Source organism: Felis catus, chromosome B4 (assembly GCF_018350175.1).
Source record: "Felis catus isolate Fca126 chromosome B4, F.catus_Fca126_mat1.0, whole genome shotgun sequence".
Lineage (NCBI taxonomy): Eukaryota > Metazoa > Chordata > Mammalia > Carnivora > Felidae > Felis > Felis catus.
In genome coordinates this window covers 136,969,693-136,986,749 of record NC_058374.1, presented here as the reverse complement: position 1 = coordinate 136,986,749, position 17,057 = coordinate 136,969,693, and the positions used below count along the sequence as shown (strand labels likewise).

Below are 17,057 nucleotides of genomic sequence, written 5' to 3'. Positions count from 1 at the left end.
ATCTGGGAACAGCAGTCCCCGGCTGACCTGAGGGGTGGACCGCAGAGATGCGTGCCCGACTCGTGATTCTGGATGCGGTCAGAGCTCAGGGGAGTCCTGCTCATCCAGAACGTCCTCCCAGTTATTTGAGTTTTATGGCTGGCCAACGAGCCATTTACCAATTTCCAAGGAGATAGGACCCAGGACAATAAATCTGGTCTGTCTGTGGGAAATGGGCTCTCTCGGGGGTGCCGGGGAGGACCTGGAAACTCCTGCAGGTCTGAGATGGAGAGCAAGATGTAGGCCGGGTTGGCCTCCTGTCTGAGCCGCTGAGTGGCTTATGTGACCCTGAGCCTCAGTTTCCTTCTTTACGAGCCGCGTTTGGTGATCTGCCTCTCCCGCCTGGGACGGAATTACCTGAAATTACGCAGTGAAAAGTCAGCGCCCGCTACTCAGGGGATGGGGGGGGGGGGTGGCGGTGCTCAGCCAGAGAAAGCCAGACCCAGGGCTACCCGGCGGGAGGAAGGGTGCCCGCCCTTCCCCACAGGGTCACCTGGTGGGGGTCTCGGGGCAGTACCTGATGGCACGACACACCCTTTTCACCTGAACTCAGAGTCCCTGAACCCACGTCCCCCGCTGCAGACCCCGCGAAGGCTTGGGCTTTGTAAATGTGGGTCCTGTGGATCGCGTCACCCCTGCGAACAGACCAAGAAGCACAGCTGGCCACCGAGGCCACGGACCTTCCAAAGCCACTTTCTGACCCGGCCGGGGACGGCTTCCGAGTTTTGCTGTCTCGTTAGAAATGGAATTTTTACGTAACTTCCCGCGTGACAGCGATGGGTATTTCTTCCTCCACGGACTCAGCCTTCGGTTCTGGCACCTGAGCTGCCCCCAGCACCCGGGGAGGTAGGGCAGTGCCCCCTCCGTGGGCCCCCGCGCCCCCACCCACAAGGCTGTGGCTTCCGCTGCCCCCTCCCATCCCCCTGCCTTGACTCATGCCCAGGCAGCCCCGGGGTGGGGGTGGGGAGCACGGCCGGGCCGTGGGGTCTGAGCAGACCGGTTCTGGACGGGGGGACAAATGTGACCGCCGTGCGTCCTGGGCCCACACGCCCGCAGTCTGCTGGCCCCGAGGCCAGCTTCAGTACCCCTCTCCCCGCCCATCCCAGGCAGGCCTGACGGCCCGAGGCCGGTGTTGGCCAGACTCTGGAGCCCAGGCTCTGTGGCCGTGGCCCCCAGTTGGCAGGGCCCCGGCCCAGGACCCTCGTGGCCTGATGGAAGAGAGCATGGGGACCGGTCACAGAAGGTAGAGCTGCTGGGCGTCCGTGCCCGGCCCGCGCCCTCTTCCCTGTCCCTGGAACCCAGCTCGGACCCTGTTCCAGGGTGGGGGTGAGTGAGTGGGTATCGAGAGAACCGGTGAATGAAGAAACGTGTTCACGCTTTAATGAGAGAAGTGATGGAACACGAGCGGTCTCTCTGGAGGGACAAACTTCTCCCAGCTGATGGGGTCAAGGCAGGCCTCCCGGAGCCACTTCTAGGGTGGCACAGGCTTTGGGCTCCCAGGAGTGAGAGGAGGACACAGCCCCCCCAGGATATGGAGGGCTGCGTAGGGGCAGGCTTGGCAGGAGGGAGTGCAAGGCAGAGGTGGAACCCCCACCCCTCCCCAACCCCGGGATTCATTCAACAAACCCACTGGCCCTTGGACTGGAGGCCTGGCTCCCAAACTGGGGCCGCCCCATCCTACAAGGGCCAGGGCCCGGGAGGCTGGAGACTCGTGTCGGCCCTCCGTGGGCCTCGGCCTGCTCACCTACAGAAGGGAGCCATGGAGGGGCTGTGTCAGGGGCCCTGTCACTCCCCACCCCCGCGGTGCCTTTTCCCGGATAGATCCTTGGGTTTCCTAAGTGCAGATCCTTGCTAAGCACTTTGAGATGCTTTAATCTCCTTCATCCTCCCAGGAGGGCCCTGAGGGAGGCGGGGAGGAGGCCCAGGCTCAGAGCAATTAAGCAGCTTACAGCCCGTGGGGCTCCGGTGGGCGGTGGGCGCAGAGAGGCCCGCAGGAGAGGTGGGGGGGCCCTTCCCCAGGGGCTGACGCCACGTCAGCCTGAGTCACCACCCCATGAAGGTGTTTCAGCTCTGTCTTACACTCACGCCATCCCCCACTGGCTCACGTTCTAGAACAACACCCGGCAGCCTCGGTCCACCCCGCTGCCCGCGCTCCGGGTGAGAGGGAGGCCTGAGTGGCCGGCCGGGCCCAGCCGTCTGCTCCCTGCGTTTGGCCTGGAGTCCGGTCCTGTCTCCTCCCTGCCAGGGGTCCAGCCTCTGGGTTTCCCAGGGCGGCTTCCCGCTCTGCCTGCCACCAGTCAGGGGGACCCAGGGCCTCCTCGGACCCCAGCTGGTGCCCCTGTGCCCTCCCTGATGGGGTGGTGAGCTCCGGAGGGCGAGGACAAACCAGCTGTGGTGGCTCCGGGTGCGGGCCCAGAGCAGGTGCCCCAGGACAGTCTGGGGTGGGGGTGGGGGGGCGGGTCGGAGGGCCATTCCTGTGGACTGCACCCTGCCCTTCCCGGTCCCCTCTTCCAGAACTGTGTTTTCTGGCAGTGAATCTCTATGGCGTGTGCCCTGCTCTCAGACCTTCTCCCGGGAGGTGGAGGGCTCCACCAAATGCGGAGACAGGATCGCACGGACAGCAGAACCAGGATGGAGGGCGCGAGGGCCCCCAAAAACCTGGGGGTACAGCCTGGCCGGGAGGGCGCGCGGGGTCTCCACGGGGCAGGGAGGGGGCTGGCCAGGCCTTCTCCATCCTCACTTTGGGTACGGCTCCCAGGTGAGCGCCCCTCACACCTCAGTGCAGATCCCAGCCCCTCCCGGGGTGATTCCCACGGGAGGGTCCGTGGCAGGGTCCTGGGGCCACCGGAACAAGCCCCACACACCGAGGGCTCGCACGACGGAAGCGTGTGCCCTCACAACCTGGAGGCCAGACATCAAGGTGTGGGCAGAGCTGGATCCTTCTGGGCGGCCCCAGGGAGCGTCCGCGAGGCTCTCCCCAAGCTTCTGGAGGTTTGCTGGCCATCTCTGGGGTTCATTGGCTTGTGGATGCAGCACCCCAGCCTCTGCCTGCGTCTTCACGTGGCCTCCCTTCTGGGCATGTCTCTGTGTCCAAATTTCCCCTTCTTAGAAGGTCACCGGTCATGCTGGATGGGGGTCCAGGGTGACCTCACCTTAGCTACGTCTGCAACAATTCTATTCTAAATAAGCGTCCATTCTGAGGGGCGGGGCTCTTAGGACTGCAGCCTGGGATCTGGGTGGACACGGATGCCACAACGGGGTGTCACGAGGGAAGAGTGCGGTGTGCGGAACCAGAACGTGGCGCGTATTAGGTGCTCAGCAGATTGATCCCCATCCCGAGTCCCTACACCTCCTCGCAGCCACACGCGGCTTACAGCCCCCTGGGACTCAGGTTCAGCCACGCCGTTGACCCAGAGTTTCTCCTTTCCCGCAGCCTCCACTCCCACACGCCTGCAGGGAGGGGGTGATGTTGGCAAGGTTCAACACCCTGATGTGACGTGGCCACCGAGGGCCAAGGCCCTGCCTCAGGTGGCCTCCTGCTACCCGCAACCCCCCACGATCCCCCGTTGGCCTCCGGGCTGCTCGCACCCCAGGGCCTTTGCACTTGCTTCTCCCTAGTCTGCAGCACGGTTCCTCCAAACGGCTGTAGCCACGCTGCTCGATCCTGCCTCCCTCGGGTCTGCCGGCCGTCGCCTCCGCCCGAGGCCCTCCCCGACCACCCTGCCTGCGCCCCCCGCACCACTCTGCATCCCTCCTCCGACCCCTGGCTTTATTCCCCCTCGTAGCTTCGTTTCTTGCGGTAAAATACTCATAACATGAACTTCACGTTTTAACGATTTTTAGCGCACCGTTCAGCGGTGATCGAGCCCTTTCGCGGTCACCACCCCACCCCGTCTCCAAGACCCTTTCCAGCCTCCCAGACTGAAACCCTGCCCCCATTGCACACGAACTCCCCGCCCCTGGCGCCCACCGTCCTGCGCGCTGTCTCTGTGACGAGCCCGGGGACCTCATGTGAGTGGAATCCCACGGGGTTTGTCCTTTGGTGTCAGGTTCATTTCACCCAGCGCGACGTCCCCCGGGGTCGATCCGTGCTGTGGCACCGGGTCAGCATCCCCGTCCTGTGGGAGGCCGGATCCTCTTCCGCCGCGTGAATAGGCCGCCTTCTGTTTCCCCAGCTACCCACCCGCGGACACCAGGGCTGTTCCGCCCGCTACCGTCGTGCCCCGTGGCCGCCGTGAACGTGAGCGTGCCAGTGTCTGTGTGCGTCCCGGCCGCCAGCTCCTCAGGGCGCGTCCCCGGGAGACTCGCAGCGTTTTAAATATTCATCTGCTTGTCTGCGCTCCGTCGCCGGAAGGCACGCCGGGCGCCGCCAGAGTCCCCGCGGTTCCACTTGGCGTCTGTTTCCTTCACTGCTGTGCCCCCGATGCCCGCGAGGTGCCGGGCTCCGGGCCGACTGACGGAGGGGCTGATGGGAGGCACGGCCAGCGGCCCGGCGGGGAGACCCGGGTCCCGCGGGCCCCCGGAGGTGCCCCGGCCCTTGCCGACCGTCCCCGGCCCGCGCTACACGGCCATTCTCACCCCCCTGCGCTCCGGGCGCCGGCCCACCGGCCGCAGTCCCTTCCGCACCTGAGCCATCCGTCCGCCTTGGATCAAGTCTCATTTTGCCGTGCAGAGAAGCGGAGGTGACAGTGGCCTGGCGGGGGGGCGGGGGGTCATTCATTCCAGAAAGGAACTTGGATGGCATGGTCTCCGTCAGCCCCGGCCCGGCCCCGGCTCCCAGCGCACACGCGTCCCCGCCCGTGTCCCCCCCCCCGCCGGCCAGTGCCTGCACCCGCAGGCAGGGCGGCCCACACCCGGCCTCTCCCGGATCTCGTTACCCAGGCGGCTCTCGACGGACCGATGCAAGCCGAATGATGACCAGTTGTGGCCAGCAGTCCTTGAACGTGCTCGCTGTCCTCTCGTTGCTGATTTCTGCAGGTAGGACCTCCGTGGGTGGCCGGCGGGGAGGGGGGCGGGGGCGCAGGCGGTCCCTTCCTGGGGTCCGCGCTGGCCGGGGCCGGGGTCCGGGTGCTGGCAGGGAGGCGCCCCTCGGCCCCCGGCGTCCCCCCCCTGGTGAGGGCAGCTAAGGATGGGTGCCCGGCAGGGGGAGCCTCCTGTGTGCTGCGCCCCACGTGCCCGCCACGGGAGCCGGGCTGAGGGCCCTCCTGGGCGCGGTGGGGTTAACGGCGGCTGCCGGCCCCGGGAGAGGGCTCCCCGCGACTTCCTACCTACCCCCCGAAAGCCAGGTCTGAAACGTCGTGGTCATCCCATTGCACGGATGCGGAAACTGAGGCTGAGCGCTGGACTGGCTAACGGGAGGTGACGGCTAGTGCAGGGGCCGGGGTCCTGACCCGCCTCCCAGGCACCTCCCGATGGGGCAGGTGGGCTCTCGCACCCCTGCTGGCAAAGATGGGCGTAAAGCAAGCCCTCCAGCTGCCCCAAACCAGAGCTGGCCCGCTGGTGGGCTAAGCCCCGATCGGAGCAAGGCACCAGCTCGGTCCTCCCCCTCTGTCTCCGTCCGTCCGTCTGTCTCTCTCTCTCTGTCTCCCCCATCTCTGGTTCTGTCTCCATCTGTCTCTCTGTCTCTCTCGTTCGTCCGTTCGTCCCCAGGGGCTCCGCACGCCTGGTGCTCTGGCAGAACTGTTCACACCAGCTTCCTGCCCTTGACCCTTCGTTGAGGGCCTGGTTCAGAAGGAGGCCGCGAAGGGCCCTGGGGGATGAGGGCTCCCAGGACAGCAGAGCCAAAGCCAGGCCAAGGCCCTGGGGACCAAGCTCGTCCCTGACTTCTTTTCGGTGCATTAGCTCATCGGGTCCTCCCTGCTACCCGGGAGACAGGAGGAAGATTCCCCCCCCCCCCCATTTTACAGATGAGGAAACTGAGGCTCGAAGAAGGACAGTGAGCTGCCTGAGGCGACACAGTCACACTGCTGTTAGATGATGGCCGTGTTGGCCCAGACTGGTCCCCAAGATGGGGACGTGCTGTGGTCCTCGCTTTCTCCTTGGTGTCCCCTCCCCACCTGGGCTGGTTCTCCTGGTGCCGCAGGACCCACCAGCCTCCTAACAGAGTGTCCCTCTGTCCTTGGGCCCCAGGCACAGCCTGGGACCGCGCTGAACCCAGAAGCCGGGAGGCACAGCCCCGTGTTATCCACTCACACCTCCCTGCTCGAAGCACAGCCGATGCTCTGCTGTTTACAGAACCTTTCTCAGGGGCACCGGGTGCCTCCGTCAGCTCAGGTCATGATCTCACGGTCCGTGAGTTTGGACCCCACTTCGGGCTCTGCCCCGACTGTGTGGAGCCTGCTTGGGATTCTCCCTCGCCCTCTCCCTCTCTGTCCCCCGCCTCCCCCCGCCCACTCGCACTTCCTCTTTCAAAAGAAAGACATAAACTTTCAAAACAAAAACGAAAAACCCTCCTCAGAGTCCCCAGCCATCCGGGACCCCGGTGGTCTCCCCTCTATGAGGGGAAGGAGGCACGGAGAGGCCTTGATGGCACGGGTAACCCCGTGTGCTCCAAGATTCAGACCCAGCTGTCCCGGCCCCTAGCCCTGGGCTTCGTCGGCTCTCGCACTCTCTCCCTTGGGAAGCAGGGATGGCCTCCCTGTCTTTGCCAAACGGCAAAACAGGTGACTCTGACCATCTGTGGCGGCCAGTGGCCAGGGGGACCCAGGGGGATGCCCCCGCACCCTGCCTTACTCAGCCTCCCTCCCCACCCCATCTCTGCACAGCGGGCTCCCCTGAAACCCAGCTCAAAGACCACCCCCCCCACCTCCCGCCCCGCCCTGCTCCATCCCTTCCCTCCCTGAGCTTCCTCGCCTGTCTGGACGGGGACACTTCCCGCCTCTCACCCTCACATCCAGCCGTTAGGGCGTCCTTCCTCTGGGCCAGTGGGTCCCGGACCCACGCCCATCGGCCCCCCTGCAGGGCCTGGCCTCACCCCAGCGCTTCTCATTCAGAAGGTCCGCTGAGGGGCCTGAGGAGCTGCACTTGTGACACATCCCCAGGGGATGTAGACGCAGCAGGTCAGGGCCCAACACTTGGAGATCACCGCTCTGAGCCTCAGTCTTCTACTCTGTACAATGGGAGTCCAGGAGATTAAACGAAACGGTGCCTGCCCCACCAAGGACGGGGCAGCCTTAGTGACCCCTGTCTCCCCGCAGGAGGGGCTTCCGTTTCCCAAGGTCGAGGCCGAGCAGGGGGCCTGGGGGGGCTCCCCTGACTCCTGAGACGGGAACCCACCTCCCCACCGTGGCCATGCCAGCCCCACGAAAGAGGGTGCTGTACTTCGGGCACAGGATCTCACGAGGCCACCCGAGCCGGCCCCGGCACCCCAGCTCACAGAGGCCCGTCCGCCCACTGGCCCCGCAGCCCAGCTGGGACTCCCCTCCGGCAGCCCCGGGCGCGCCCAGGGAGCTGTGTGGGCCGCAGTCTGATTACCTCTAAGCAGACACAGAGCTTTGAAATGGCTGAGGAGCTTTTGCAAAACCAGAGGCTTTGTGGTTGGAGAAACGTCCTCAGCCAAAGAAGCCCCTTTTCAGCGATACAAATTAGATACAGCGATCCCTTTTATGAAGATACTAATTAAGCCGGAGACAGCAGGTTCCAGGTTTTTTTCCATTGTTATAGCTGCTTAGGCTTTCGGTCCTATTTATCACCGTCGGCGCGACTGGTAAATACCGGCCTGGGCCTGCAGCAGCCTCTGTGGCTGAATAGGGCCCCCTCTCCTTGGGCTGGGGGACGCGGGGTCCAGAAGCTGGGACGGCCCTGTGACCGTGAGAGGGGGGCGGCCAAGCCAGGCTCTTGCGGACCTCCGGGTCTCGGGCACTCGTTCAGTAGCAACCGTGGTACAGAGGAGGCGTCGCTTCCTCCAAGAGGGCAGCCTGGTTCCTTCACCCAGGCTGCCCGCCACCCAGGCTTCCTGGGCTTATCGACAGGCCCGCCACCAGCCCGCGGGGTCGGAGAGGTTCTTAAAGCCAGCGACGGGGGAGTGGAGAGGGCTGGACTTCAGACCCAGGCAGGCCTGGGTTGGATTCCCTCTACCACCCCTTACCAGCTCAGGCAGACCACTGGAGGCCGCTGAGCCTCAGTTTTTCCATCTGTAAAGTGGGAAGGCCAAGCGGGTTCAACGAGATACAGCGCGTGACGTGCAGAGCAGGCGCTCGGCGAACGTCGTGTCCTTGCCGTGTGCAGAGAGCCCCGGAGGCTTAAGACGTAGCCCTGCCCGCAAGGGGCCCCCAGTCTGGGGGACACAGTGTAAGCAGGGCTGACAGCAAGGGGGGCTGGGCCGAGACAGCAGCCCAGAGCCAGCTTCCTGGCAGAAGTGAGGCTCACACTGGACCCCAGAGCCCTTCTGGGGAGGGAAGAGGCTGGCGACACCGCGAACCAGGCTGAGCTGGCGGACTCCCAGGGCAGCCGGGCTCGCGGAAGCACCCCACTGAGCCGGTGACTCTGTTTTCCAGTCTTGTCCGCGCACTTCCGAGTCTGTGAGCCATACACGGACCACAAAGGCCGCTATCACTTCGGCTTCCACTGCCCCCGGCTCTCGGACAACAAAACCTTCATTCTCTGCTGTCACCATAACAACACGGTTTTCAAATACTGCTGCAACGAGACAGAGTTTCAGGCGGTGATGCAGGCGAACCTCACGGCGGGGTCCGAGGGCTACATGCACAAGTGAGTACCGCGCTGGGGCCGCGGCCCCGCTCCAACACCCCGTCCCCGGGGGCGGCTGGCAGCTCACCGGACAGGATGGGTGGGCCCGGGAGGAGTCTGGGAAAGCCTTCAGGTGACGGGCGTTCTGGCCTGACTTTAGCCTTCCCTTCTGGGAAATGGGCACATCATACCGACGGCTACCTCCCTGCCCACCTCCCCCAGCTCCCAGGGCTGCTGCAGAAGTTAGATGATGTCAAGGATGTGGAAGGCTTTGAGGCGTGGAAGGTGCTTGGGCCTGGAATCCGCGTTCGTTCGTTCGTTCCTTCCTTATTTATTCGCACGACAAATATCGATTGGCAGTTCTGACCCAGAGATCAATCCCACGCAGCCCCTTTCCTTAAGGCGATTTAAACACAAGAGACCGAGGCCCAAACGGAAGGGACCCAGAGCGTAAATAGAGAAAGAGAGATATCCCCGGCAGAAAGGCGGTGGGAGTGTGCTAGGTAAAGGCGTGCGGGATCGAAACAACATGCATTTCTCTTACCGCGAGCGAAAGAAGCGAAGCATCTTTCCACATGTTTGAAAGCGGTCTGTGCCTCTTTTACCGCGAGCCAGCTGTTTATGCCCTTTGCCCCGTCCCCATTGACTTTTCTGGCTGTTCTTTCTTAGTGATTTACAGGCACTCTTTATATATGAAGGGGATGTGATGCGTTGCAAACATTTTCTCAGTGTGCCTTTGAATGTGTGATGCTTTCACCTCATGCTTCATCTTTAGCTGTTATAGAATCACATCGGATTCATTTCTTTTCTTTGGTGTCTTCTTCTGGGTGTTGTCTCAGACTGAGAAAGTCTTTCCTGATTCGGAGCTCATAAAAATCCCCTTAGGTTTTCTTGTATTTTTTTTTTTTATGTTTTAATTTTTTTTTTTTTTTTTTTTTACTTTCAAGTCTTTGATCTGTTAGGAATTTATTTGGATGTAAGTTTTGAGGTAGGAATCCAACTTTTATTTTTTCTTTCCAGATAGGCAGCCAGCTGTCCCCACACCATTCACTGAATTGCCCATCTTCCCCCCACTGATGGAAACGTCCAACTTACATACTAAAATATATAAATTTGAGTATCTAGATGGTGACACATTCTCATGGCTTTCACTGGTCTATCCATACACTAGCATCTCACTTTGTCAACCACTGTGGCTTTTGATATGTTTCAATGCCTTCTTAGACTATTCCCCCACCTCTTTTTTTCACATGAACTTTGGACGTAGCTTGTGTCGTCTGGCTCCTGCTTCAAGAATCCAGGTAGCATTTTTTCCTGAGCTCGTGTTGAATGCATGGGTTAATCCAAAGGGAATGGACTTGCCATGACATTGAATCCAAGAACAGAGTACAGACAGTCCCTGACTTAAGCTGATTCAACTTAGGATTTTTCAGCTTCACGAGGGTGAGCAAGCTGTGTGCGTTCAGTAGGACGCGTACTTTGAATTCTGATCCCGTCCCGGGCCAGCAACATATCGTACAATCCTCGTTGGTAAGGCTGGATAGTGGCAGCCTTAACAACTTCCAGTCGGCCAGGCGACCGTGGGGCTCGACCTCCAACACACTTAACCAGCAATCTGCGCCTATGTCAATCAGCGTTTGCTTTTTTCACTTTCGGAACAGCATTCCCTAAACTACGTGACGTGGGCCACACTTGATTATCACCCAAGGCTTTGCGGCAGATGATTGCCCAGCTGCAGGCTAACGGGAGTGTTCTGAGCCGTTTGAGGGCAGCTGGGCGAAGCTGCGGTGTGCAGTGTGTCCTTACAATATTTTCGGCTTACAGCCAGCTTCTTGGGGCATAACCGCGTCATCAGTTGAGGAAGCTCTGTATTGTCTTCCCAGGTCAAATTTTCTTCCGTAGTGTTTTGGGATTATCTTCACGGGTATCGTATTGCATATCTTTTGCGTTTATTCCTCCTTACTTCTTTTGATGCTGGATCTTTTCTTTCATTGCATCTTCCAACTGACTCTCGTTTCGATGACAAAACCTAGTGGCCTCTATATAAGAATTGTAGGGGCGCCTGGGTGGCTCAGTCGGTTGAGCGTCCAGCTCTTGATTTTGGCTCAGGTCATGATCTCGCCGTCATGAGATCGAGCCCCACGTTGAGCTCCTCCCTGGGTGTGGAGCCTGCTTCAGATTCTCTCTCTCCCTCTGCCCCTCCCCCACCCATGCTCACCCTCTCTCAAAGTAAATAAATAAAAATATACTAATTTTATGCTCAGCTACCTTACTGAAATTCTCTTTGTAACACTTTTTCAGTTGATTCTATCACATTCCCAATTATGCTGTTTGCAAACAGTGACAATTTTATCTGCTTTCCAGTTTTTGTGCCTCCATTCTTTTTCTTGTCCAATCACATTGGCTAGCACCTCTAAAACCATCTTTACAGTGATTAGGCATTCTTCTCTTGTCCCTGATATTAATTGGGATGCTTCTAATATTTTCCCAAGGAACCTGAGGCTGGCTGTATTTTCTTCATGGTAAGGAAAAGTCCACTTGGAAGGAAGGAGGGTTTGTTGAGTGACTGTGGAACCACAGCGGAGGGGTGGGGGGGGGGCGGTCTGAGCCCCAATCTCTCTGTCCAGCGCTGGGACTTGAATGCTTTGCCGCCGTGCCGTGATCACTCCGGGGAAATCTCTTCCCTTTGGTCAGGCGGGAGATGCAGACTCCTTGACTATCATCCAAATCTCCCTCCTCCCGCCAAGGCCGACTCCCCAGCCCTTCCTTCCTCAAATGCATGGGTGCTTCCCCTGAATATCTTGCCATCTGCTCAGGCCTTAGAATAATTCTGTGTGTGAAGTCGTTTAGCAAGTCCTGTCCATCACAAGGGCTGGAATTGAGCCTGGGATCTGACCCAAGTCTTTTATAAGACCGAAGACTGACTCCCCGAGGGAGGAGGGCGGTACCAGCCCCGGGGTTAGGACCCCCGAGGGCTGTCGTTGTCGGCCGAAAGCCAGACGGGAGACAGAGGCTTGGCAAGGCGAGCAGGCTTCTCCGAGGCTCTGGCGACTGGTGTCTGGAATCCTCATTTTGAAGCCCACAGGTTTCTATAATCTGCACCCTTCCACAGGATCTCACGCAGAATACCCCATCATTTCAGCACCGCGGGGCCTGCTTGCGGTGATAAAGAGTTGGGCCCTGAAAGAAAGCTGTTCCCCTGGGCAGGGCTGGAACTATTGAAGAAGCCTAGCTTAGTTCTTACCCTTTAACCCCAGAAAGCATTTACGGGGCGTGCGGCACGGGGCACGGCATGTCGCCGAAGGCACCCCACGGCCCATCCTTAGCCCACGTCGCACGCGGGGAAGGTGGGCACGGAGAGGCCGTGTAACTTGCCTGCTCCGGGCAGCCGGTCAGCGATGGAATCAAGAGCCAAGGGGAGCCGTGGGGAGAGGCGGGAGGGCAGGCGCGGTGCGGCACAGGTGGAGGGTAAGGGTGGAGGGGCCGTGGGCCTTCTCCTGAGGGCCGTGAGGCGCCCCGAGGGCTTTAGCTGGTCTGTTCTCATGGATGGTGCTTGGGACAAAGACATAGGACACCACAGAAGCCAGGATGGTGGCCTGGGCAAGACCGGGGCCCTGCTGAGGAGAGAGGCCAGCATCATCTAGAGATCATTAATCCAGAGCTCAGCTCAGAGGCCCCCAGGCAGTCGCCCAAGCTCAGGGACTGGGGCTCAGGGGGCTAGACCGGGGCCTTGCATCCAGGGGGAGCCTGCGGCAGAGAGGGGACAGCTCGGAGGGACGTGAAGGAGAGCCAGGTGGCAGCCACCTCGGGGACTGTCCTGCCCTCTGGGGCCCTGACCCCGTTGGGCAAGACGCCTGTGTTATTTTGTTAATAGTGGCTGCCTTCACAGCTACTCTGAGAGGAAGAAAGAAGGGGCTGGGCCCAGGCTGGTGAGGTCACCGGGTCCGGCCACCGTCGAGGCCTGAGGGACGCCTGGGGCCCTTTTTAGGGTCACTGGTCCCTGGAAAGCCAGGACTTGTCTGATGCTGGGGAACGCGCCAGATCTCAGCCAAGAGGCCGGATGTGCCAACCTCCCGGACCCGTGATCACCCGCCGCGGCCCGTCCAGGGGGACCAGGGCAGCCGTGACCCCCAGCGGGGCTTTCTGAAGATGCACGGGGTCCATTAGCAGCCACGCCTGCCTGGCACCCGCCCACCCCACCCACCCCGCTGGTGAATCAGCGAGGAGGCAGGGCCGGTGACAGGGAGAAGGAGAGCACTTCTGATGACTTATTTATTTGTGTTTTTCTGGAGGAACAGAATGGTTTGTTTTGGTTCCGGCTGCCTAGCAGAAAGGCAGGCGGAGCGAGGGAAGCAGCCTCGCCGAGCCCACGGCCACGGCAAGGTGCCACTTCCTGCCACGCGGGCAGGGGCCCTTGGCGTTCAGGAGACGCATGCCGCATGCCTTCCTGGGGCCGGTGGCTCAGGCTCGGGGCCCCGGACCTGCCTTGGGGGCGTCCGCCCGGGGCCCGGGGTGGGGCGGGGCGCTCAGGGTCGGCGGTCAGCTCTGTCTGGGGACAGCGGTGGCCTGGGGCGGAGTCTTGTGCAGTGAGCAGGTGTTCCTTCACCAGGCAGGTGGGCTGCAAGAGAGGGAGCCTGGGAGAGGGACCCTCGGGAGGCACAGGGGTCCTCTAAGGCCTCCAAGGATGGAGTGGATGAATTCTGGCTCCCCACTTGGCCGCACGTGAAACCTCTCTGCCCCAGAAGCCTTCCTTTCCCCAGTGCCTGAGGACCTGGGCTCCCCGGGGCCCTGGGCCCCGTCCCGCCGGCCTCACGTCACCGTCCAGACGCTTCCAGCCACGGAACGCAGCCCCTGAGGGCTGTGAGAAGCTTCTAGATGTTCTCGTCGGCTGTTCGACCCCCTCAAGCCCTGTTCGGCATGGAGCCTGCAGAAGCACTGGCAGCCTTGTAACAACCGGAGAGGTTCTAGAATCACGACGTTCCTTCGTCAGAATACACTCTGCTGGGCCAGGGGGAGGGGGACGCTTTTGAGCACTTACTGTGACGTGAGGGGCCTCACCCTAGCTCCTCTGATCCACGTGGGGGTGTTTTCTGTGAAGAAGGCCCCACCGGCCCCCTGACGCCAGGGCTGAGGCCCAGAGAGGGCGAAAACTCGCCCGGAGTCACCCAGCGCACCAGGGACGGAGCAGGGCTGGGGACAGGTGCGCCTGTCCTCCAGGCTCAGTTATGCTGAGGTAGCGGGCACCCCGTAAGTCCCCGCAGCTCAAGAATCAGAGGCCTATCCGGGACTCCTCTTGCCCGTCCTCGTGGGGCCAAGCCCGTTGCCAGCGGGGCGGGAGGGACAGTGAGCATTTTGATAGTAGTGGACTCAGCTTCGTTGGCCCAACAGGCTCCATCCCGCTGTGTGACCCCGGGCACGTCGCTTGGCCTCTCTGGGCCCAGGCCTATTGAGCGTTCCTGTGTGCCTTCGTCATAGGAGCCAGCAGCCGCTGGGTCCTTTCCCCTCTAGGCCCCGTGTGATCGCGTGAAGCCTCATAAACAACACCGCCACTCGAGCAGGGGTACCGTTGTCTGCACTTGACAGATGAGGAGAGTAAGGCTGTGGCCCGAGATCACGGAGGGAGAAACGCGCACGGCTGGGCTTTGAATCCACGCGGGCCTGACCTCTCGGGCCCAGAATGTAGTCACCGGGGTTACCAGCTCGTCACACGGACCCACAGGCCGCCTCGTGAGTGGGTTCGGGGCTCAGGCAGCTTAGGTGAGGTCGGCTGGGGGCCCTGCGGCCCGTGTACCTTTCTGACCCGCTGGCCTCGGCGGGTCCTCAGCGGGGACCGCCTCTGGGGCGCTGGCAGGAGCTGCCTTCCGGCCACAGCTGGCCTCCTGCCTACGTACCTGCTCCTGTAACCAGTAGGTCCTCAGTGAGACCCCTCCAGGCTCTTGTTTGTCATTTGGGAAACACCAAAAGAATTGGAGGCTGTAAATATCCCCAGATACACTGAAAACCTGCCCTCTGGGGCTCCGGCTGGCTTCGCATCTTGCCCCACAAAACAGCCTCTGCTTTATATCCTGCCCTTTGCGAAGCACATGCATACACACAACAAAGACCCCTGCATCTGGGTGGAATTAATGTCCAAATCGCTTTTTTTTTAATGAAGTTCAACAACAACAACAACAACAACCCGGAATGATTCCAGCCGGCCAACCATGAGGAAGGCAGGCAAAGAAAGGCAGGAGAGCCGCCTGGGGGTGCTGTCCGTGGCCTGGGCTTTCCAGCCACCCACCGCGTCTGGCGAGGGCTCCCTGGCAGGGAAGTCCGTGAAGGTTGCGTCTCCTGTCGGTGCGCCCGTCCTTTCCCTGAGCGGGGGGTGGGGGCGGGGGGGGGAATCAGGCCACCACTCCCCATCCCCCCAAATGCCGGTTGGGACAGAGCAACACAGTGGGATGCAGGATGCTCCGGGGCGGGGGGCAGGGTGAGCCCAGCCACTGTGGGAAATCCCCCCCCCGGACATCTGGACGTGACCTTGGGGTTTTCCCAAGATTCAGCACGCCCCGAGGTTAGACGCAGCCCCTTCCCAGCCGGCCGGTGACTTTGCCTCTCTGGACCTCGTGTCCTCACCTGGACCTCCTAACTCACCGGATTGTTGCGGGGAGTGAGAAGCACGGGGCACCGGCGTGCTGTGATCGCCTGTATCGCTATGAACTCTTAGTGAACGTGCAGAGAGAAGGTGAGGTCTCGTGAGGGAGCTAGTTATATATGGAGGTCTCCGTTGTCACCAGCTCACTGAAGCGTTCGACGTGCGTTCGAGCTCTGAGCTCGAGGGGCCAACGATCCCACAAAACAGCCAAGACGACATGGTGTGTTCTGGGAAACCCAGTGACTTTGGGAGCCCCAGGGAGGCGTTGGATCTGACCGGGGACCCCCAGGAAGGCTTCCTGGAGGAGGAGGTGGCTGAGCTGAGACACGGGCACACGGGAAGTAGGGAGCGGGTTCCAGGCAGAGGAGCGGCACAGACCAAGGCCTCGAGGCGACCTTTCTGCCCTGGGAACCTGGGGGCACCTGTCCGGGACGGTATGGCGCCACGGTTGAGAATGTGCGCTCTGGGGCCAGACTTCTGAGTTCAAATCCTGGCTCTGCACTCACTGGCTGTGAGGTCTTAGACGAGTCTCTTCACCCTTCCGAGCCTCAGCTTCCCATCTGTAACACGGGGATGGTGGTGATAGCAACGATGCTTCCTTCCGTGTTGGCCGTGAGCGCCGAACGGGCCGCCGTGCAGAAGCGCGAAGAGCGAGGTTCGCTGGTTGCCGCTTTCATTTCCCTGCTGGCTCAGGCCCAGCTGCGGTCCAGCCACCACCCCCGGGCTGGCATCCTGGTCTCCCTGTCTGCAGGGGCAGCATCTGTAAGCAGCTGGCCCTGCCTCCCGCTTCCCGCTCCCCTCCCTCAGCCCCGAGGAGGCCGCTGCCATGGGAACCACCAAGGAAAGACCTGATGTTCAGAGCGACGCGGTGGGGGCTCCGGGGAGGCTGGCGAGAGGGTGCTGGGCAAAGCAGGAGGGCCGGAGACCGCAGCCAGGCCCTCCTCCTCCGTCCACGTGGACGTCCACCCCAGGACTCCTGCCTCGGCGAGCCAGGCGGGGACTGCCAGCCTCTGTTCCCTCCCAGAAATTCCACATCCAGATGTATCCAGGCAAAGCTGGCTTCCGCCTGAAGTGCGGCAGCGTGGGGCCTGGCTGTCAGTCATTCACACCTTAGCACGAACAAGCCCCCGAGACTGCTGCAGGCCTCGTGGAGGTGGTGGCTGGAGGTGGGGCCACACCAGGGAAGGAGGGTGGCTGAGATACGGGCTTGCATGTCCCCCCCCCCCTCCCCCCAAGCAGATACCAAGCCCTGAGCACTTACCGGGGCCTGCTCCGTGCTGAGTGCTCGGGCACCCAGAGACCTCCCACTTGAGGGACCTCCAAGCACCCAAGCCAAGTCTTCAGGGGGAAAGACTGGCTAAGCAAGGGGGAGGGAAGGCGTCCTGGGCAAAGAGCATGTGTGAGCAAAAGTGAACAGCCCTGGTCAGGGGCCCAGGAGTCGGAGGGCAATCGCCCCCCGTCTCGCTGCTGAGGCCACGACCGGGTGGGGTGAACTGACACGGTCTCTGCCAGGGACACACAGGGGTTCTCCCAGGCCGCACAGCAAAGCTGGGCCAGGGAGGAACCTGAAGACCCAACCAGGTGCCCTGGCTCCAGGCCTGTGCTCTCCAGCCTCGGGCAGGGTCCAGAGGGACCTGCCGTGGGGACCCAGGACACCCAGGGGCCCTGTCTGGGCCGGAGCTGGGGGAGGGGGCAG

The 17,057-nt window shown here is 61.6% G+C and overlaps 1 protein-coding gene across 5 annotated transcripts in view; it reads left to right on the top strand.

Annotated features, from left to right (window-relative positions):
• The window catches only part of SHISAL1 (shisa like 1), a 130,587-nt gene that overhangs the window by 77,829 nt on the left and 35,701 nt on the right, over positions 1–17,057 (top strand). For all 5 annotated transcript variants that reach the window (XM_023257583.2, XM_023257581.2, XM_023257584.2 and 2 more), the window contains exons 2-3: positions 4,921–5,016; positions 8,535–8,748. In XM_023257583.2, coding sequence (XP_023113351.1) covers positions 4,950–5,016; positions 8,535–8,748 — 281 coding nt within the window. In that variant the 5' untranslated portion in view covers positions 4,921–4,949. The remainder of the gene's footprint in view (positions 1–4,920; positions 5,017–8,534; positions 8,749–17,057) is intronic.